Source organism: Triticum aestivum, chromosome 1D (assembly GCF_018294505.1).
Source record: "Triticum aestivum cultivar Chinese Spring chromosome 1D, IWGSC CS RefSeq v2.1, whole genome shotgun sequence".
NCBI lineage: Eukaryota > Viridiplantae > Streptophyta > Magnoliopsida > Poales > Poaceae > Triticum > Triticum aestivum.
This window is the reverse complement of record NC_057796.1, coordinates 322,701,181-322,719,171: the sequence shown is the minus strand read 5'-3', so window position 1 is coordinate 322,719,171 and position 17,991 is coordinate 322,701,181. Positions and strand designations below refer to the sequence as shown.

The following is a 17,991-nucleotide window of genomic DNA, read 5'->3' as shown; positions in this document are numbered from 1 at the left end:
CACGAGTACTCGCATACGCATCGTGTGCGATACTCCTAGCCACCGCAAGCAACTAGTTTGCATTTTTCAAAAAAAATTGTACACACAGAATCGCACACGAATTAACTGTAGTAACCGTTTGTGTTATATTTTCTCATCGCAAACAGTTCATCCGAGTGGGCTGTTTGCCGCGTATCACACACATCTTGTTTACATGAATCATTTGTGTTCTTTTGGCTCATCGCAAACAGTTCATCTATGTGAACTGTATGCCGCATATCACACACATCTTATTAAGTTGAACCGTTTCTGTTGTGTTCCCTAATCAAAAACAGTTCGTCCGAGTGAACCGTATGCTGTATATCACACGCACCTTGATCTGGCTAACCGTTTCTGTTATAGTCCCTAATAGAAAACAGTTCATCTGAGCGAACTGTATGCCGTATATCACACACACCTTTATATAGTTGTCAATTTCTGTTGTTCTGCCTCATCACAAACAGTTCTTATGGATTAACCGTATGTCACACATCACACACGCAATTGTAATATTAACCGTGTTTGATATATCCGCCATCGCAAACATTTTGCATATTTTTTGACTTTTTTACATCACAATTTGCGATTAATGCATCACACACAATTTCGTCGAAGGGTCTCTAATTGTAGTGTCGCATTAGCAGCATCTTGCAGTAGTGAATCCTAATCCTCCACGTAACCAAACTTGTTAAATCCGTAATTGTTTCCCGGTAGCTCTAGCATCACTCTATTTCAAAATATAATTGCATCACCCTAGCAAATTGACACACGCTAGGTTAATAAAAAAGGCAACAACAAACAACCCAAAAGAGGAATATGATGTTAAGAGTTGTGCAAACACAGATTAGAAGACCATTCTCGCTCCCTGGGGAGGAGAACATGAAGTAATATAATGGCACACGTTATTACAAACACATAGGTGCACAATAGTATCCCAAACGATAATTCTATACCTACGGGTAATCTATGCTCATTTTACAAAAGCTTCCAAATACCCACCCCCGCCCTCCCCGCGCGCTAATTTCAAAGCGGTGGGGTCCCTCCCTCCTCCCTGGCTTCAATCCTAATCCTCTACGTAACCAAACCTGTTAAATCCGTAAATGTTTCCCTGTAGCTCTAGCATTATTCTATTTCAAAATATAATTGCATCACCTTAGCAAATTGACACACGGTGGGTTAATAAAAAGGCAACAACAAAGAACCCAAAAGAGGAATATGATGTTAAGAGTTGTGCAAACACAGATTAGAAGACCATTCTCACTCCCTGGAGAGAAGAACATGTAGTAATATAATGGCACGCGCTATTACAATCACATAGGTGCATAATAGTATCTCAAACGATAATTCTAGACCTACGGGTGATCTACGCTCGTTTTACAAAAGCTTCCAAATACCCCCTCCCCCCACCGCCGCTAATTTCAAAGGGGTGGGACCCCTCCCTTTTCCCTAGCTTCAATCCTAATCCTCCACGTAACAAAACCTGTTAAATCCGTAATTGTTTCCCTATAGCTCTAGTATTACTCCATTTCAAAATATAATTGCATCACCCTAGCAGATTGACACACGGTAGGTTAATGAAAAGGCAACAACAAACAACCCAAAAGAGGAATATGATGTTAAGAGTTGTGCAAACACGGATTAGAAGACCATTCTCGCTCCCTGGAGAGAAGAACATGTAGTAATATAATTAGATCTCAAAATAAATGTACCTAGCATGTGCTTCACATAGGTTCTTAAATAGTGTCTGATTCAATTGTAGTATCCGTGAAATCAGGATAAAATTTATCTCTCGTAAGCACCGGCTAGCATTGGAAGCCAAAGTTTGCTTCTACACCCCCTTCCCGATTACTCGTGCAAACCAATGTCTTGAGGCACCCGTGTTAGCACCTACATTATAGAAGGTCTAAGACACACATTGCGTTAAACGTGAGGTTTGATCTTGGGTTGGAAACACAACCATTCTCTTTGCCGTCCAATCAAAGCTTGATTCTCTCGGGTCTAACAAAGCCTTGTCCGGTCCTAACTATGAGTACTCCATGCATAGGGTGGAAGCATAGTTTAAAAACCAAATAGGTGAGGCTGTCGGTTCAGGTTTTTATTGATCGGACCGCCGGTTCAATGATTCATTGGTGACAAAAAAGGAATATAGTTAAGATATTTTTTCAAATTTTTGACCTCACATCATATGAATACACGTAATATTAGTTGTAAACCATTAATAAACTACGTCTTACACTATGGGACGGAGGGAGTACAAAGTATTGTTAGCCTAGTTGGTTAATGAGCCTTGAGTGTGGCTTGCTTCATGCTTAGGTGTTTGATCCCTAGTTTATGCACCATTTCTTGGATATTTCTCCTTTTTTTACTAAAAGACCAATACGCCTTTAAAAAAATACAAGGTGCCGGTCCATTTCTAAAACTATGGGTAGAAGCCAATTTATCTTAGACTTAGATCTTTAGAGGATTAAAGACCTTCAAATGTATATGTTGTGTGTTTCATACTGTATTTTATGAATACTTTGCACTTTGTCTCCTTTTTACAGGAAGGATTTACATTCACTTAAAATTCTTGCTACAACTCATTGTTTCTATGCCGTGTACCAAATACTTTTGGGCTAATTTATATAGTTTTACTATACTAGTACTACCAAAAAGGCTTTCGCCCCGCTTTATAGATAAAGCAACTGCCCAAGCCAAACATCCAACAAGGTTCACACACACACACAAAGGTCTAGTACAGGCAATAAGTCAAAGGGTTAATGCTGAGGGCACAGCCAACAAGCCCTGAAGAAACAGAAAACGCGCACACGCGGGGTGCGGAAATCATCTAGTCGGGCTCCGGAGGTGGCGGGGGGGAGCGGAGGCGCCAGGCGGGAGGCCATCGATCGAAGGTCGGCGAGGAGGTTGTTGATGATGTCCCGATCCTGGGGGCGGCTAAGCGGCCGCCAGAGCTGCAAGTATCCACACATTTTAAAGATGGCGTCAGTAGCACGTCGAAGAGGGACCTTCTGTATGACAAGCTTATTGCGAACGGTCCAAAGTGTCCAGGCGAGGACCCCAACGCAAAGCCATCTAATATGGCGGTAGCGAGGGGGGAGGCGTGAATTTCCGCAAACAGGTCAGGGAAGTTAGTGTTACACCACTGTCCCCCAACCGTCTCGCGGAAATAGGACCAAAGGAACTGAGCCGTGGAGCACGAGAAGAAGATGTGGTTAGCATCTTCTACCATGCCGCACAAGGGGCACATCCCATCCCCAGGTCCATTACGCTTAAGGACCTCCACGCTAGACGGGAGGCGGCCGCGAATCCATTGCCACAGGAAGATCCTGATCTTCAGGGGTAGGCGGATGTCCCAAATCAAACTAAAGGGCTCGGGGGCCGGCGAGGGGGCGATGGTAGAGTAGAGGGATTTGGTGGAGAAGCAGCCGGAAGGCTCCAAACGCCAAGAAGTGGCATCCGGGGTGTCGACGCCGTTGATAGGTAGGAGGGCGATGACCTGAAGGAGGGCATCCCAAGCGGCAACTTCAGGTGGGCCAAAGGGGCAACGGAAAGCGAGGCGCCCTAAGTCAATAAGGGCCGTCTCAACTGAGACACGAGGGTCAACAGCAATGGCGAAGAGCTCCGGGAATCGAGCAGCCAGGGGAGAGTCGCCAATCCACCGATCAAACCAGAACAGGGTCGAGGACCCAGTACTAACCGAGATGGATGTGCCAATGCGAAGCACGGGAAGCAGCTGGACGACGGCCTGCCAAAACTGGGAGCCGCCCGAGCGCTGACAGAATGCAAGAGGCTGTCCTCGGAGGTACTTGTTCTGGATGATGGTGAGCCAAAGACCTCCCTCGCCATTGGCGATGCGCCAGAGCCAATGGGTCAGGAGGGCAATGTTCATGCGTCGGGAGGACAAGATCCCAAGACCGCCCTGGTCCTTGGGTTTGCAGATATCGGGCCAGCTTACCATATGGTACTTCTGCTTTCTCCCTCCCCAGCCCAGAAGAATTTGGATTGGTATTTGGCGATCTCCTGATGAAGGGTCTCATGGAGGCTATAGAAGCTCATGAGGAACCATAGGAGGCTAGCAAGCGAAGAGTTGACAAGAATCACACGAGCAGCCTTTGACAGCCAGCACCCTTTCCAGGGCTCAACGCGGTGTTGCATACGGGTCACTGTAGGGCGAAGATCCGCCACAGTGAGGCGCGAATCGCTAATGGGGATCCCCAGGTAAGTCGTGGGAAAGAACCCAACCGACAATTGAGTCGGTCAGCAATAGCCTGTGCTTCCTCCGGGGGGAACCCGAGAACCATCACTTCGCTCTTATCGAAGTTGATGGTTAAGCCCGACATCTGTTGGAAGCACAGGAGGAGGAACTTCAGGTTAGCAATGTCCTGGACGGAGCCTTCCACCATTATAATGGTATCATCTGCATATTGAAGGAGGGAGACCCCTCTCCCTCCGACTAGGTGGGGGACTAAGCCGCGAATATGGCCCGCATCCTTGGCCTTATCCAGGATGGCTGCGAGGGCATCCACTACCATGTTGAATAGGAATGGCGAGAACGGGTCACCCTGACGGACCCCACAAAGAGTGGGGAAGTAGGGCCCAATGTCCCCATTGATGTTCACAGTAGTCCGGCCACAGGAGACGAGATGCATGACACGAGTCACCCACCGGTCGTCAAAGCCTTTGCGGAGCAGCACTTCCCGCAAGAAAGGCCAGTGGACCGTGTCGTACGCTTTGTGGAAGTCTAGCTTCAGGAAGACTGCCCGATGGTGCTTCAACCGGACCTCGTGGAGTACTTCGTGGAATACCAGCACCCCATCCAGAATAAATCGGCCTTGTATGAAGGCGGATTGGTTCGGATGGGTAATCGTGTCAGCGAGCAGGGTCACCCTATTGGCGTACCCTTTGGCCAGGATCCGGAAAATCACATTAATCACTGTGATTGGACGGAACTGGCGGATGTCGGAGGCACCCGGGACCTTGGGTATGAGGGCCACGATACCATAGTTGAGACGCCCAAGGTCCATGGCCCCCGAATAGAATTCCTCAAACAAGGCCATGACCTCCGGCTTGATGGTCGGCCAGAACGTTTTGAAGAACGTTACGGGCAGACCATCCGGGCCCGGGGCCGAGGAGGGGTTCATCCCTTTAATAGCCGCGAGAACCTCGTCCTCGGCGAAGGGGGCCAGTAAAGCGGCATTGGCCTCAACAGAGACCAATTGAGCACCCGACCAAATGTCGGAGGCGAGACTAACCCCACCCCGAGGGGTGTGGGTAAATAGGGCTTTATAGAAGCCGTCTACATGGGCACGGATGGCCGAGTTGCGAACGAGAGGCGTGTCTCCATCCCAAAGGCAGTGAATGGAGTTTCGACGTCGCCGGCCGTTAGCCACCACCTGAAAATAAGCGGTGTTGGCATCACCCTTAAGTACCCACCGTTGGGTACCGCGCAAACGCCAGTACTAGTACACGCTTAAGAATGCATCATATTCTACTCCAGCCTTTTCACATTCATGTGTTCATATGAATCCCGTGAATCAGAGAGGCCTTATTAGCACTGAATATTAGTTTTCTTTGGTCCAAGAATTAGATAAGATATACCATGATCTCTCCCCCAAAAAGGACAAGGTAGAGCATGAAAAAGTGGTTGATGTGTTAATGGCAATTGGAAGTACACAGAAGAGCACACATCACATGAAGAGCTTGTCCACGAAGAGAAGCAATACACCTCATCTAGCTTCACACCGGTCCATATGGCTGTCGACAGCAACCGAGCACAAGAACCACATCAAGGACTATAGTGGACTCCCATCGGACGTTGCCATCTTCTGTTGATAGGACCAAACAGTTGGCAGTGTATCTTCTTTTGACAGGACCAAACAGGACCCCCAACTACTGCCATTACATTTGTCTCCGTGTTATTTATCAGTGGAAGCGTAACTAATACATAAATCTTGAACATGAATATAGAAGTAGGTAAGTACCAGAAATGAATAAATAGCGAATATGGACAAACGAATGCGGACGCGAATGTTTACCGAATACAAAATTCCCTTTAACTTTGCAAAAAGCACAACAAACCCAATGACGTATTTGCGTTTGCCAACATTACTACTCCATCCATTCCATATTAAGTGTCGGTGTTGTACTAAATCAGCGACACTTAATATGAAACAGAGGGAGTGCAATATTTAGCCAACATTACCGCAATTAAACTCTATCTTAGCCAAAATAGAGTACATATTAGTGTTTTTTTATGACCGGTGGCTCTGTAAGCCAATGCCCGAGTATATATATAAACAATCCCTTTGAACTCCTATTTGGTAGCGAGTATAAGATGAGAGCGGACGTTCGGCTCCTAGGAGCCATGGAGGCCTTTTTTTGAAAACAAATCAAAATTCAAACTTTTTGGTTTAAAAAAATCTGAAAAAATTGTGCAAGTAAACAAGTATGTTACGTCTATGTGTGTAAAATTTTAGAATGAAAAACGTGGAAATGTGACCTGTAAAAAAAAGACAAATTCATGGCCTGGGAGGATGAATAGTATCATATGTTAAAAAGCCCCAGATTTGTCTTTTTTCACAGCCCTCATTTCAACTTATTTTGCCCTGAAATTTTACACACATGTGTGTTATGCCTTCATGTATATGTGTATTTTTTCAGAATTTTTTGAAATGTAGAAAATATGAAATTCGACAAAATTCAAAATTTTCAAAACTGAGCTCCATGGAGCTCGCCCTCCAAAGACAATATCCGGTATAAGATGCACTCTAATTTAGGCCCTATTTAGAAAGATTTTCACAGGAATTTCGTAGGAATCAAATCCCATAGAAAATTTTCCTACGGTGTCGTTTGGATTGTATGATTGGCTTGGAGAACTACTCCATTTCCTCCACTCTATGGGGGATTCTATTCTAAACTTTGTTCAAGACCTCATGTTTTTCACTTCCTTTGAGAAGTCTAACGCAACTTGTCTCTTCAGCTCTCTTCTTTTCTCTTTTTCAAGGGATAGTTTCCCACAATTTTTTTCTGGAGCAGCCAAACATTTATGGTGTATAATTCTTATGTTTACATTCCGATAGGATTCCACTAGACATGACACCTAACTCCTGCATTTTTCGCATTCTTACATTTTTCCTCCCCCCACGTTTCAAATGGCACCGTTCGCAAGGAGTGAATCCAAATAACAATAAAATGTCAAATAGCAACAGGGAGAAGAAGAGAATGAGGAGTTGTGGTTGTGGTATCACTTAGAGAACCCCCCCCCCCCCCCCCCCCCCCCGGTATTTCACAGACCCCCATGTATATTTTCACAACGAATTTCCATTTTCGATCGGATCGGTCCAGTTTGTCGTACGCTCTCCCTTTCAATCTTTCTCTCTAGCCAAGTCTGCCATATCACTGCCAAATCGTACAATCATACATGGGCTAACTGTCCAACCCTGCTCCCCCAGCCACCTAGCTAGACACATACTTGAATGCGAGCAGAAGAACATACATTCGTCTCTTTTCTCTTCACAGGAAGCAGGCAAAAGGGGGCCACGCACTAGCGGAGCACCAAAGGGGAACATAGATCGTGCAACCAAATAGCAACAACCAGGCAACAAGTCTTGCGCCCATAAAGGCCACAACAGCACACACCAATGATCGCGCAATCAACTATCCATAGGAGGGACGCAGCAATGTTAGACCGAGGCAGCCAGTTCACACCATTTCACAGCACCGCAAATAGCGTCGCGTCGGTCTAATAGCCACCGCAAGACCTCCTCGAGGTCATTACTGTTGGGATGCAAATTTGTGGCCCTCAGGTATCCACGGATACTACTGAAAATTTAGTTCATTTGGTTGAACTAAAGAGGACCAGAGAACACCCGGGTACCCGTTTGCACCCCTACATTACTGATGTAAGTCGAAGTAAATCACAGAACACCATATGTAAACTCTGCTGCAGCATTAAGTTTTTCGACACGGAACTATAGCATACTAAAGTTAAAGCCATGAGTTCACGATTTTACGTTCTTGCAACTGAAGTGCAGAAGTAAAACAACACCAGACTCCTACATTGATCTCAAACCACAAAGTTGACGTTTTTCCTTCCAAGGAATAGCAATGGTACTTCTTGAGACAGAGCACCCGCAATCCATATTATATTGTCCTAATCCAAAAAATCCTGATATGTTTTTTTTTCTGACTTCAAGTGCATCTGGCTTCACTCAGATTTCACCTGCAAGGAATAAGGAATCGAATAAATACAGTTCTATAAAGCTTACAAATGTTTATGAGCGACAAGATATGGAGTTGGCGGCATACAGGAGACTGAGAACGGGGTAAACTTCTGCTCCTGATGGGGCTCCTGCTTGCAGACTTGTCACGCGCAGGCTGCAAAAAAACTTGAATCATGATATTGAAGGAATTACATGATAGAAGAATGTGTACCCTTCAAAGACTTACTGCGGCAGGTGATAGGGATCTTGATGATGACCTACAAAATATTCCGAAAACCAACAAATTGTCGCTTAGTATTTGCACTCCTATGGTTTGATCACAATATGTCTACACCTAACCTATGCACACGGGAGCAATGCAATATACGGGTGAGCATTTGGGCAGATTCTCACCCTTGCTCCGCCGCTCATGCCTTTTGCACCACAAAATAAATTTGAAAATTACAAGCCTTTATTTTTCAAGGAGTCAAAACTACAGGTGTTTGAATGAAAATGTAGACAGTATGGGTTGATGGTTTTGATCCAACAGGTAAAACCTCTTCTTTTTTTTCTCTTTCACAAAGATGTGTACTTCAAAAACAAAATCTAGCATTAAAGCCAAGGTTTATATATGAGACCAGGGCAGAGTGCATATTTGAGAATATAAGTGCTCAAGTCAACAGTAATACAAATATACCACAGAATCCACTCCATTATGTTTAGTGCCAGCCCTCCTATCGCTGGTTGTACTCCACTTGCCATACAATCACAATCCAGCAGAACTATCCAACGCCCAAAACCATCCTTTGATTCTGAACGTGCCAATATCCTACCAATGCAATCCCCAGACAGTCGCATGGTCCAGATCTAGTAAAGAGAAGGGAAAATCTTCAAAGATGGACAGCTATCCCGTTATGCACACATGTTCAATAGTCAGACAGGGGAAACTCAAAAGGCCATGCCGAAAAACAATGCATCAGGAAACAGAAGCCACAAAGCAAACCAGAACGGGATTCCAGAAGTTCAATATCACAGGCCACTTCTATTTCTTGTTCTTATTTTGCAGGTCATTTTTATTCTTGTTAACAGCCCTTTTCCTTGCTTTAACAGGTTGTCAACATGGACTGATTTGAGTATGAACAAACTAAACTATACCTTGGACTCCTGCTCCTGCTATAACTGTGACTTCTGCTTCTCGAGTAAGAGCAGCTTCGGCTTCTACTTCTCGAGTAAGAGCGGCTACCCCTAGCATTGTACTCCCTCACCTATTAGCAGCACAGGTAGATTAGAGCATGGAAATCTTTAATTCAGTGAGGTGGGCATGTGGGACGAACATGTAGATATATGATTCAGTATGGTTAAGAGAAGGGGAGGGCAAAAAAGAAACAGCCATACCCTGATATATGTGCGTGAAAATGCATTACGGAACTCTGAATCATCAAGCTTCCTTATCTACAAGATAAAAATAACTAGTAAGCATATATGTTCATCAAAATGTATGCACATGTATGAGCGTAGAGAAGTGTTTAACATATCTTACCGCATGTTTCATGTCTTCGTAGTTGGTATACTCAACTATTCCAGTAATTGCTGTAACATGGAAAAGGTAATGAGGATTCTAAAAGATAATACAGTTTGAATGAACTAGGCAGGTCAGATATCTAAACAACTAGCCCCACCAACACTCATTGAAGAACAAAATACGAACTGCAAAGTGATCATTACTAACCTCCAGCCTCAGGATAAACATCAGAGAAACAGACATCACCAGCTCGCCGCATATGATCCTGAAAAATGAAAGTAAATTTAAGAATCCTGAAGCATGAACTTCAAGAACTTACATTCACATCCAAACCTTGAGATCTTGCCATGATGCTGAAGAAGGTAATCCGGTAACAATAACTGCGATCCATGAATAGAGATAATAAGAATAGGGGATTTCACCATCAAATTTGTGAGGCTTATAAAGTTAAAAATACAAACCGCGGTAATCAGAACGCCTAAGTGCACCACGACGTCCAGAACTAGTATAGCTGTTTGGTCGATCAAAAGAAGGGCCTTTTCCCCCATGAGCTAACTCCACCTGGATAGTGGATAAAAGGTAAACTTCATAAGAAAGATCTAAGATGTTTCCTTCGTCTCTCAGAAAATGAAAATAATATTCATACAAGGTCCACCAACCCGCAATTTGCAGCCATCAAAGTCGTATCCATCACGGCCATAAATTGCATCATCAGCATCACGTGGGTCTTCAAACTGCAAAAAGCTCCACTTTGGTGTTAGACTCATAGTCATAGGTGTGCTATACAGAAAGAATTTTAGTTCGGAATGATTTTGAAAAATAATTTTTAATAGAACGTTCAGCAAAACTGATACTCCCTCTGTAAAGAAATATAAGAACGTTTAGATAGCTAAATTAGTGATCGAAACGCTCTTATATTTCTTTACGGAGGGAATGCATTCTATTGGTTAGATTCTGTATGAAAGCATGCTGTTTTGCACAATGTGCCAATGAGGGTTTCAGGGTATCCTCTTAAAAGGAGGTATAACCATGTAACTATACTACCAGTTTTTGAGTCTTATAGGACAACATGATTTTGTTGTAACAGTTTTAGGACACATTATAAGGGGTTATGCTTTAAGTGGCTTCTAGGGATGGGATGGAATCATCTTGTTTTAGTATTCTATAAGCCAGAGAGCAAAATCAACATGTCCTAAAGCTCAAAAGACTTATTTTTTCAAGATTGTCTTATAGCACTTTTGACGTAACTCGAGAGAAAAAATTGACCTACTATATGCTAATCTGATTTTCTAAAAAATCTTATCAAAGTATATTTTAACATAACTCATCTCAAATTTGTCACCCAGACAACCTTACAGAAAAATAATTTATACTACGAAATACGAATACATAGTAGTGAGCAAGAATAAATATTCTAACAAAACAATGACCAAAGCACATTACCTCGACAAAAGCATAAACAGGAGGCCTTGGAGGAATTTTCAGATCGATATCGACAATAGGACCGTACTGCAGAAGCAAAGTAATAGAAGATTAAATTGACATGCAGGAATGCTTCCTTAAACAGATTTTTTTTATCATATTGTGACACCTAATTGGCTTGCTTTCTGCAAATCCTCTTGCAATACCCACATAGGATGACAAACTCAAGAGATGCCATTTAGGTTAAGGTGAAATATAACTTGTTATTTTTGGTGGAGAATAGAACTGAAAATTTGACATCGTGGAATTCACACTGAACACCAGTTTTTTTTTATTACGTCACAATGACGCAGTGAGAGACTGAGAGTACATATCGACTGACGTTACAATATCAAACTATCTTGTCCAGTGTGCACACAACCGCAAACACTCTCAATAGTCCATGTTACAAGAAAAATGAAAATATGTACATATGTCTTCCAGTTTAACAACACTTAACCTAATACGTCGTTTCATACATAAAAAGAAGTTGCGAATTTATAACCTCCATGTGTAACTGCTAATGCAAAGCATACAGTTTAAGCTGCTATCAGAACATAATACCGACCACCTTGCCGCTGAACTGAACTGAACTGGCGATTTCTTAACAGAACAGAAGCACAAGGCAAAGGTACAGGTGAACAAACCCAAACTATTTAGAACCTAACCTTGTAGAAGAGATCCTCAATCTCTCTCTCGCGGATGTCCTCGGGGAGGTTGCCCACGTAGATGGTGCGGCCGTTACGTCGGCTCATCGTTCCTGCAAGAAAGGGAAAAAAATCAGATCAGCAACTAGCTGCTAGCTCGCACAAACCTAAGCAAAATCTCGGCGGGAATCAAATAGCAGAAGTGGCGACCCAAGTTCGGGAATCAATCAAGAGAAAATTCCGACCCATTTCGTAAAGGAAAAAAAAAACCCGACCCAGTTGCTCGAGGGAAAAAAGAGACTAACTAAACAAGAGACCGAACAAGCACTGCATCTCACCTCGCCGAAACCACTAAGATCACGACTGCGGCGAACACGATAGCTCTACCGCTGAACCCGAAAAAAAACAGGACGCCGTTACCGCGCGGAGAGAGGAAAGAAATGAGCACGCAAGAGCAGCAGCGATCAGGAGGGAGGAGCGGGAGCTCGTACGCTGGGATTAGAGCGGGAGAAGTAGGGTTCGACTGACCTGCGCGCAGCGAGTGCGGGCGACTCCGCCGCCGCGGCGAGGGGGGAGACGACGGGGACGAAACGGAAACGGAAACGGAAGCGGGGGGAGGGATCGAGAAGCTTCGGAGGGGAGCGGCGGCCGATATGAAAGGTGGGGCGAGGCAGTGAGGGGGGTCGCGTGCTTTACGATCCGTGCAGCATAGACCAGCCGTGGATCTAACTTCTGGGCTTTGGGCCCCAGCCCCAGCCACCGCCAACCAGCCCCAGTCAGACAGAAGCCTTCCGCTCGGTGGTTGGGATCGTGAGAGGGGGTAAAACCCGAGGGGCTCCGCGGAAAAGTGCCTCCTCCGCCCATCCTCTTCTTCCTCTCTTGGTCTCCCCCGTCGGACGGTGGTGGCGCGGGTCTCCTCGCCGCGCCGGATTCTCTCTCCGGTAAGAACTTCCGGTCGATCGCTCTCAGATTAATCCAGAATCCCAACTCTGTTAGTTCCGCCTCGATCCTGTCGCCGCGAACACGGGTACTCGGGGCAACTTGGACTCTTGTGCTCCTCCTGATTGCGATGCTGTGCGGCCTAGGGTCTGCGAGAATCGCGGCGGTAGGTAGGGTCGAGTGATTCGTGTACACGTGGTTCTTGTTTAGTCAGGATCTTGCTTTTTCTAGTCGGCGGCTAATTTGGATCGATCAGGCATAGGATTCTGTGTAGTTCAATAGTATCTGCCGGTTCCTCTAGCCCAAATTCTGGAACAGACAGAATTTAAGTGGTCTTGCTTAGGAGCTTTGGGCAGCAGAGCGGCCATGTATGGCAGGTCTGGACCTTCTCGGCCGGATTGCTTGCTGATTACTTGAGTTGTTGAATGCCTAGAAGTTCTTAGGTTGAGCCTATTTTCGACGGAAGGCTCGAGCGGAGCCTGGCTTTAGATTAATAAAGCCACACCGGCCACGCATAACAGCCCTACACACTCACGCCACACGCTGTCGCCGAGGTTCTCAGTTTACGATTACTACAGGCCCAAAGCAGAACAGAAACAAACAACAAATCAAGGGGGCTAAAAGTAGATGGAGCTCAGGAAAACATTTCCCTAACACAACCCCACGTGAACTGCGCTAAAGACCCAGAAAAAAGGATGCGGTTTGCGTCCTTGGGATCTCCATGGAGAGATTAAGGTTGAGCTATGTACTGTGTCTGTTGCTTGTTTGATTCCTTCCACCAGTTTGTGTAGGTCAGTGCTATGTTGGAATGGCGATGTTTGATCAATGGGTTTTCCCATGCTAAATTTGTTTATGACATCAAGAAAATTCGCTCAACGTATGTAGTTTGTTTGTATAATTGATGAGCGCGACAATCTGTTTAGTTTTGGTTTTATCTAACTCTGCTCATAATGATGTTGTACAGGATTTTCTGATTTTGAGAGCTCCCAGGAGTTTGCTAATTCTTAGTTGGGCTATTTGTTTACATCAACTAATTCCTGATGCTGATCTATTTCTTGAATTATATACTATTTTCATACTGTTCGTTATCTTATGAATCCATAGTTTGTTAGTCACACTAAAAACTTTCTAAATTCTTCTGATATCTAATCTACTCTTGTTTCACAGGGCATCAGTTTAGCGCCCTGCCTATATTTAATCCAGTGGGAAACGATTGACTTAAGTCATGGAGGGGAACAAAGATGAGGCCTTGAGGTCTGTCAAGCTTGCACAGACTGCGCTAGCATCTGGAGATAGACAGCGAGCAGACAAATTTATTCGAATTGCCCATAGATTGGATCCCAGCCTTCCAATTGTTGATTTGTTGACCTCAACCAAGAAGTTTGATCCCCTGAATCTGAATGGTACTGCTTGCCAGGACAAGACCAGAAGAGGCCATGAAAACCTAAAAACGCCAAAAGAATTTGTTGGTCCTTCTAATGTTGATAAAGGTTACACCGAGGAGAATGTTAGAGTTATCCGTGATATCAGGAAGAACAAAGACTACTATGCAATTCTTGGAGTGGAGAGGACTTGCTCCTTGGAGGAGATTAGGAAGGCCTACAGGAGGTTGTCACTGAAAATTCATCCTGACAAGAACAAGGCTCCTGGGGCAGAAGATGCATTCAAGATGCTCAGCAAGGCTTTCAAGTGCCTAGGCAATGATCAGTCACGGAAGACCTATGATCAGACAGGCACCCTTGAGGGGCATGAGTTTAACGACCAATATTCCAATGTCATGAGGCAGAGAACTGCTAGGCGAAGGAGGCAAACAAGAAATGGCTTCTATAGTTATGAAGAAGATTTAGATCCAGATGAGATATTCAGGTCTTTCTTCTATGGTACTCGTGATAATTCGTTCCGTGGTCGCAATGTCTACAGAACAAGAGAAGCAGGTAGGCAGGAGCAACAGAGAAGGGAGCATCCTGTACAGGGTGGGTCGTTCATAAACTTAACAGTATTGATGCACCTGTCAGTCGTATTACTTTTTGTCTTGTTTGCATTCATTCCAGTGCAGCAGCCTCAATATGCCCTGCACAAGACATACAACTTTCCCATTTCAAAAGTCACTGATAAGCATGGGGTGGAGTACTTTGTCAGCAAACAAGATTTTGATCAGCAGTTTCCACATGGAAGTCCTTCTAGAGATAACCTCGAGGATCACGTTTTCAGAGATTATAAGACTATGCTAGGAAGAAACTGTCGTGTGGAACTCCATCGGCGTAAATGGGCCAATGACTACCCTACGCCTCACTGTGACAAGCTACGGAGCCTTGATGTGGCATAATAGTGCCCACATGGTGATTAGTTTGTTGTCTCCATTGCGGTCTTGCAGAAGTTCACTCTCTTTGAAGGTATAACCTGTCTATGTTCATTTCAATCGAACTGTATGGTCGCATCATATATTCTGATTTAACTGTAAGTTGACATTTCCCTGTTTCTCAGTAAGAGCATTCAGTGTCTCCACGACATACAGAATCGTAAAATGTGCTATTTTATGACATGATGCTTCAGCCCTTGGGGAAATAATAGTTCAAGGAAATTGAAAAGAAGCTCTCAAGTTTATGCATAGAAGTCACATGTCGATGTATCGGTAAATTTTGGGTGAACTAGTTGGTGCATATAGCTAGGGCATGGAACATGAAAGCTTAGCAGTTCATTTTGAGTTAACATGTGTGATCAACTACTTTTGGGGTACTATATATTGATCGTTTTATTGAGGTTCTGGTCATCTCTAATGTGATATCTGAGAAGCAGCTAAAGCTTGACGTCTTATCTGGAGCTAGAATATGTGTTCACATAGGACTTTGTTTGGTGTTCTCATGCACTTTGTTTATTGATGCAGGTGTAACCTGGCAAGATTTTATGGAAAAGGATGAGCAATATATTTCTAGTTTGTCTGGTGCCCTACCTTTTATAACGTGTCAATGACATATTATGAACCAGTAAATTGTCTGCTACATGAAGAAGCTTTGATGGCTGGCTAGCGTGTACATGGTGGAGTTCAATCAGGCGTGATCTTGGGTTCATCAGCCTGTCATTCTTCTCGAGCAATTACCATTCTACACCTGCGAGTGCAAAATTTTGTGCAGATTATCATGCTAGGGCCGCCTATAGTTGCTGAGTGCAAAATTGTGTACATATACGACTCTGAAAGATGGCTAGCGATCATGAGATCGTCATTGTACTGCCTGAAACCACTGTTGAGTTGAAATTCCCTGGGTTGGTTGTAGCTGCTGTTCCTTCTGAACAATTGTAAACCCCTTGAGATGAAAATTAGAAAACGTGAACTGTGAACCTTTTGAAATAAAAATTATAAAACGTGAAACCCCTGGTGTCGCTTCGGCGAGTTTGATGCTTGTGCTGTTGAAATTGATTTCCTTTAATCTGGACAGCTGGATGTCGAGCTAGCGTTGTGCATTTCCTCAGGATTTGGGTATCCAGAAGCCAAAAAACAGGGGCACTACTTGAACTTGATTTTGTCATGATTGACTGTCAGGACCTGCTGCTATATTGTACTATGTTTTACTCAACATAAACAACCTATAGCGACATATACAATACTCAATAATTAGATCATGTCAACATGGAACTACCATGGAAAGAATGATGCCAGTACACTGAATTTACAAGTTCAAGTCATAACTGAAAGAAGGCTGCATCTAAGAATTGTCTTGGTTTTTTTTTTTTTGCATTGCGATTTTAGTGCTGATAACTAAATCAACTATAGGTTTAGACGGGGTTTGCTGCTGCTACTAACTTTATATTGAACATTCCGTTTCAAAAAAAAAACTTTATATTGAACAGTAATTTGAATTTGTACTTGATATGTGATGATACAAGGACGCCCTATATTAAACGGTATGTTGGGAGCTATAATAGCATAAGTTATGAAAACATGCAGCTAATATTTCTGTAAAGTGTGCAAGCTCTTCGATGATGATGTTTTGTCTACTTTGAACAGGGCATATGTAGGTGTATGCCCATGCTAAGACTGAGCTTTGTGATTCCAGGTCTCAAAACAGTAGTATCATTGTCATGATTGTGGAATATGTAGGTATGCAATTTGTCCCTGTGATAATGTCCCGTGTCGAACTGTATGTATGGACCTGAACAATTTGTTTTACTGGAAGTTGCGCTATGAACAATTTGTTTTACTGGCAGTTGTATCCCTTTGTGGAATTGGTGTCAGTGAGAATCTCTCTCATTTCTTGAAATGTGGTAATGTGTCGCTATTATGTCTAAATTTGCGTTCTTGGAAGTACAGTGTAGTATGGTATGGTGCCATTCTGGAGGCTTACTGCATACTCGTTTCTCTTTGTAAATTTATTACGTGGTTACAGACATTTTCCGTTTTGTAGCTCACATACAAAATCTCATGTATTTCCCTCACATTAGTTGTATTAATGCACCGAAGCACAAGCTTCCATATTTAATTGGGTACTTGCTTCAACATAAGAGTTTTTGCTTAGTTCCCAATGATTTGTTTACATTTTTTTCCTTTGGTTAATTGATTTGATTCCAATCGATGAACCAATTTCCAAAATAACATATTAGGGGAAAATGGTTATAAAATGTGTAATGTTTGGTTTCACAGTTTCCTTCCAGTACTTAAATATATGGACTATTAGCATGAGCCAAATAATACAATGTGTCAATCAATATTCCAAAATGTGGCTGTTGTTTAGATCAAACATAGAGAAAGGCCATGTCCTGCAACACAACAACAAATACTATTTACAAGCGCAAGCAACAGAACATCTACATTTACAGGACGTGCCACCAATAGCTCTGTTGCCTCTCACAGATGCATCGACGTCACAATACATCAAGCAACTTTCGTCCTCTTCACCGCAAGCAAGCGAACAACTTCAGTCCGATCCGCTTACTACTCTGCCCTCTATTGATCACACTGAGCATCAAGATGTGTTGCTCGCAGCAGAGAAAAACCAAACACTGACATCGACCCATCCACTTGAATTCTTAAGTGAACTTACACCCCACCGATTAAATTTTTTATAATTTTGCAAATCATGTGCAGACACTGAATACTGCCAGTGGTCCATGATCTACCTAAAGGCAAGAAATCAAAAAAGGGTTAGTAAAATGAGATTATAATAATCAATGTAACGATTGAACGAACAAAACACTGATAAATTGATGT

The 17,991-nt window shown here is 43.6% G+C and overlaps 2 protein-coding genes and 1 pseudogene across 3 annotated transcripts; 1 reads left to right on the top strand and 2 right to left on the bottom strand.

Annotated features, from left to right (window-relative positions):
- Nucleotides 1-2,841: 2,841 nt before the first annotated feature.
- Nucleotides 2,842-5,042, bottom strand: LOC123159118 (uncharacterized; annotated as a pseudogene).
- A 2,905-nt stretch (nucleotides 5,043-7,947) lies between these two features.
- LOC780660 (serine/arginine-rich splicing factor SR30) lies at nucleotides 7,948-12,546 on the bottom strand. 2 transcript variants are annotated; one of them, XR_006491884.1, is made up of 14 exons: nucleotides 12,378-12,522; nucleotides 11,871-11,962; nucleotides 11,185-11,250; nucleotides 10,401-10,475; nucleotides 10,203-10,302; nucleotides 10,075-10,121; nucleotides 9,949-10,006; nucleotides 9,760-9,809; nucleotides 9,615-9,671; nucleotides 9,375-9,484; nucleotides 8,917-9,086; nucleotides 8,467-8,497; nucleotides 8,326-8,394; nucleotides 7,948-8,239 (listed from the first exon to the last, which is right to left on the bottom strand). XR_006491884.1 is itself a non-coding variant. In XM_044594115.1 (13 exons), exons 2-13 carry the CDS (start codon nucleotides 11,955-11,957, stop codon nucleotides 8,225-8,227), a joined length of 765 nt encoding a protein of 254 aa, XP_044450050.1. In that variant the 5' UTR covers nucleotides 11,958-11,962; nucleotides 12,378-12,546; the 3' UTR covers nucleotides 7,948-8,224. The 2 variants fall into 2 exon arrangements, 1 of the variants encoding a protein (XP_044450050.1); XM_044594115.1 differs by lacking the exon at nucleotides 8,917-9,086 and having other exon boundaries at nucleotides 12,378-12,546.
- Nucleotides 12,547-12,651: 105 nt separating this feature from the next.
- Nucleotides 12,652-16,155, top strand: LOC123181780 (chaperone protein dnaJ 49). Its single transcript, XM_044594114.1, has 3 exons — nucleotides 12,652-12,790; nucleotides 13,956-15,181; nucleotides 15,673-16,155. Exon 2 carries the CDS (start codon nucleotides 14,014-14,016, stop codon nucleotides 15,112-15,114), a length of 1,101 nt encoding a protein of 366 aa, XP_044450049.1. The 5' UTR covers nucleotides 12,652-12,790; nucleotides 13,956-14,013; the 3' UTR covers nucleotides 15,115-15,181; nucleotides 15,673-16,155.
- Nucleotides 16,156-17,991: the final 1,836 nt, after the last annotated feature.

Excerpts from the sequence above, each read along its gene's own strand:
- LOC780660 (XM_044594115.1), bottom strand. The coding sequence starts at position 11,957 with ATGAGCCGACGTAACGGCCGCACCATCTACGTGGGCAACCTCCCCGAG. Across the intron at positions 10,476-11,184 it reads CTGTTTATGCTTTTGTCGAG|TTTGAAGACCCACGTGATGC; the intron begins GTAATGTGCTTT and ends AGCTTTTTGCAG. Across the intron at positions 9,672-9,759 it reads ACGAAGACATGAAACATGCG|ATAAGGAAGCTTGATGATTC; the intron begins GTAAGATATGTT and ends TTTATCTTGTAG.
- LOC123181780 (XM_044594114.1), top strand. The coding sequence starts at position 14,014 with ATGGAGGGGAACAAAGATGAGGCCTTGAGGTCTGTCAAGCTTGCACAG.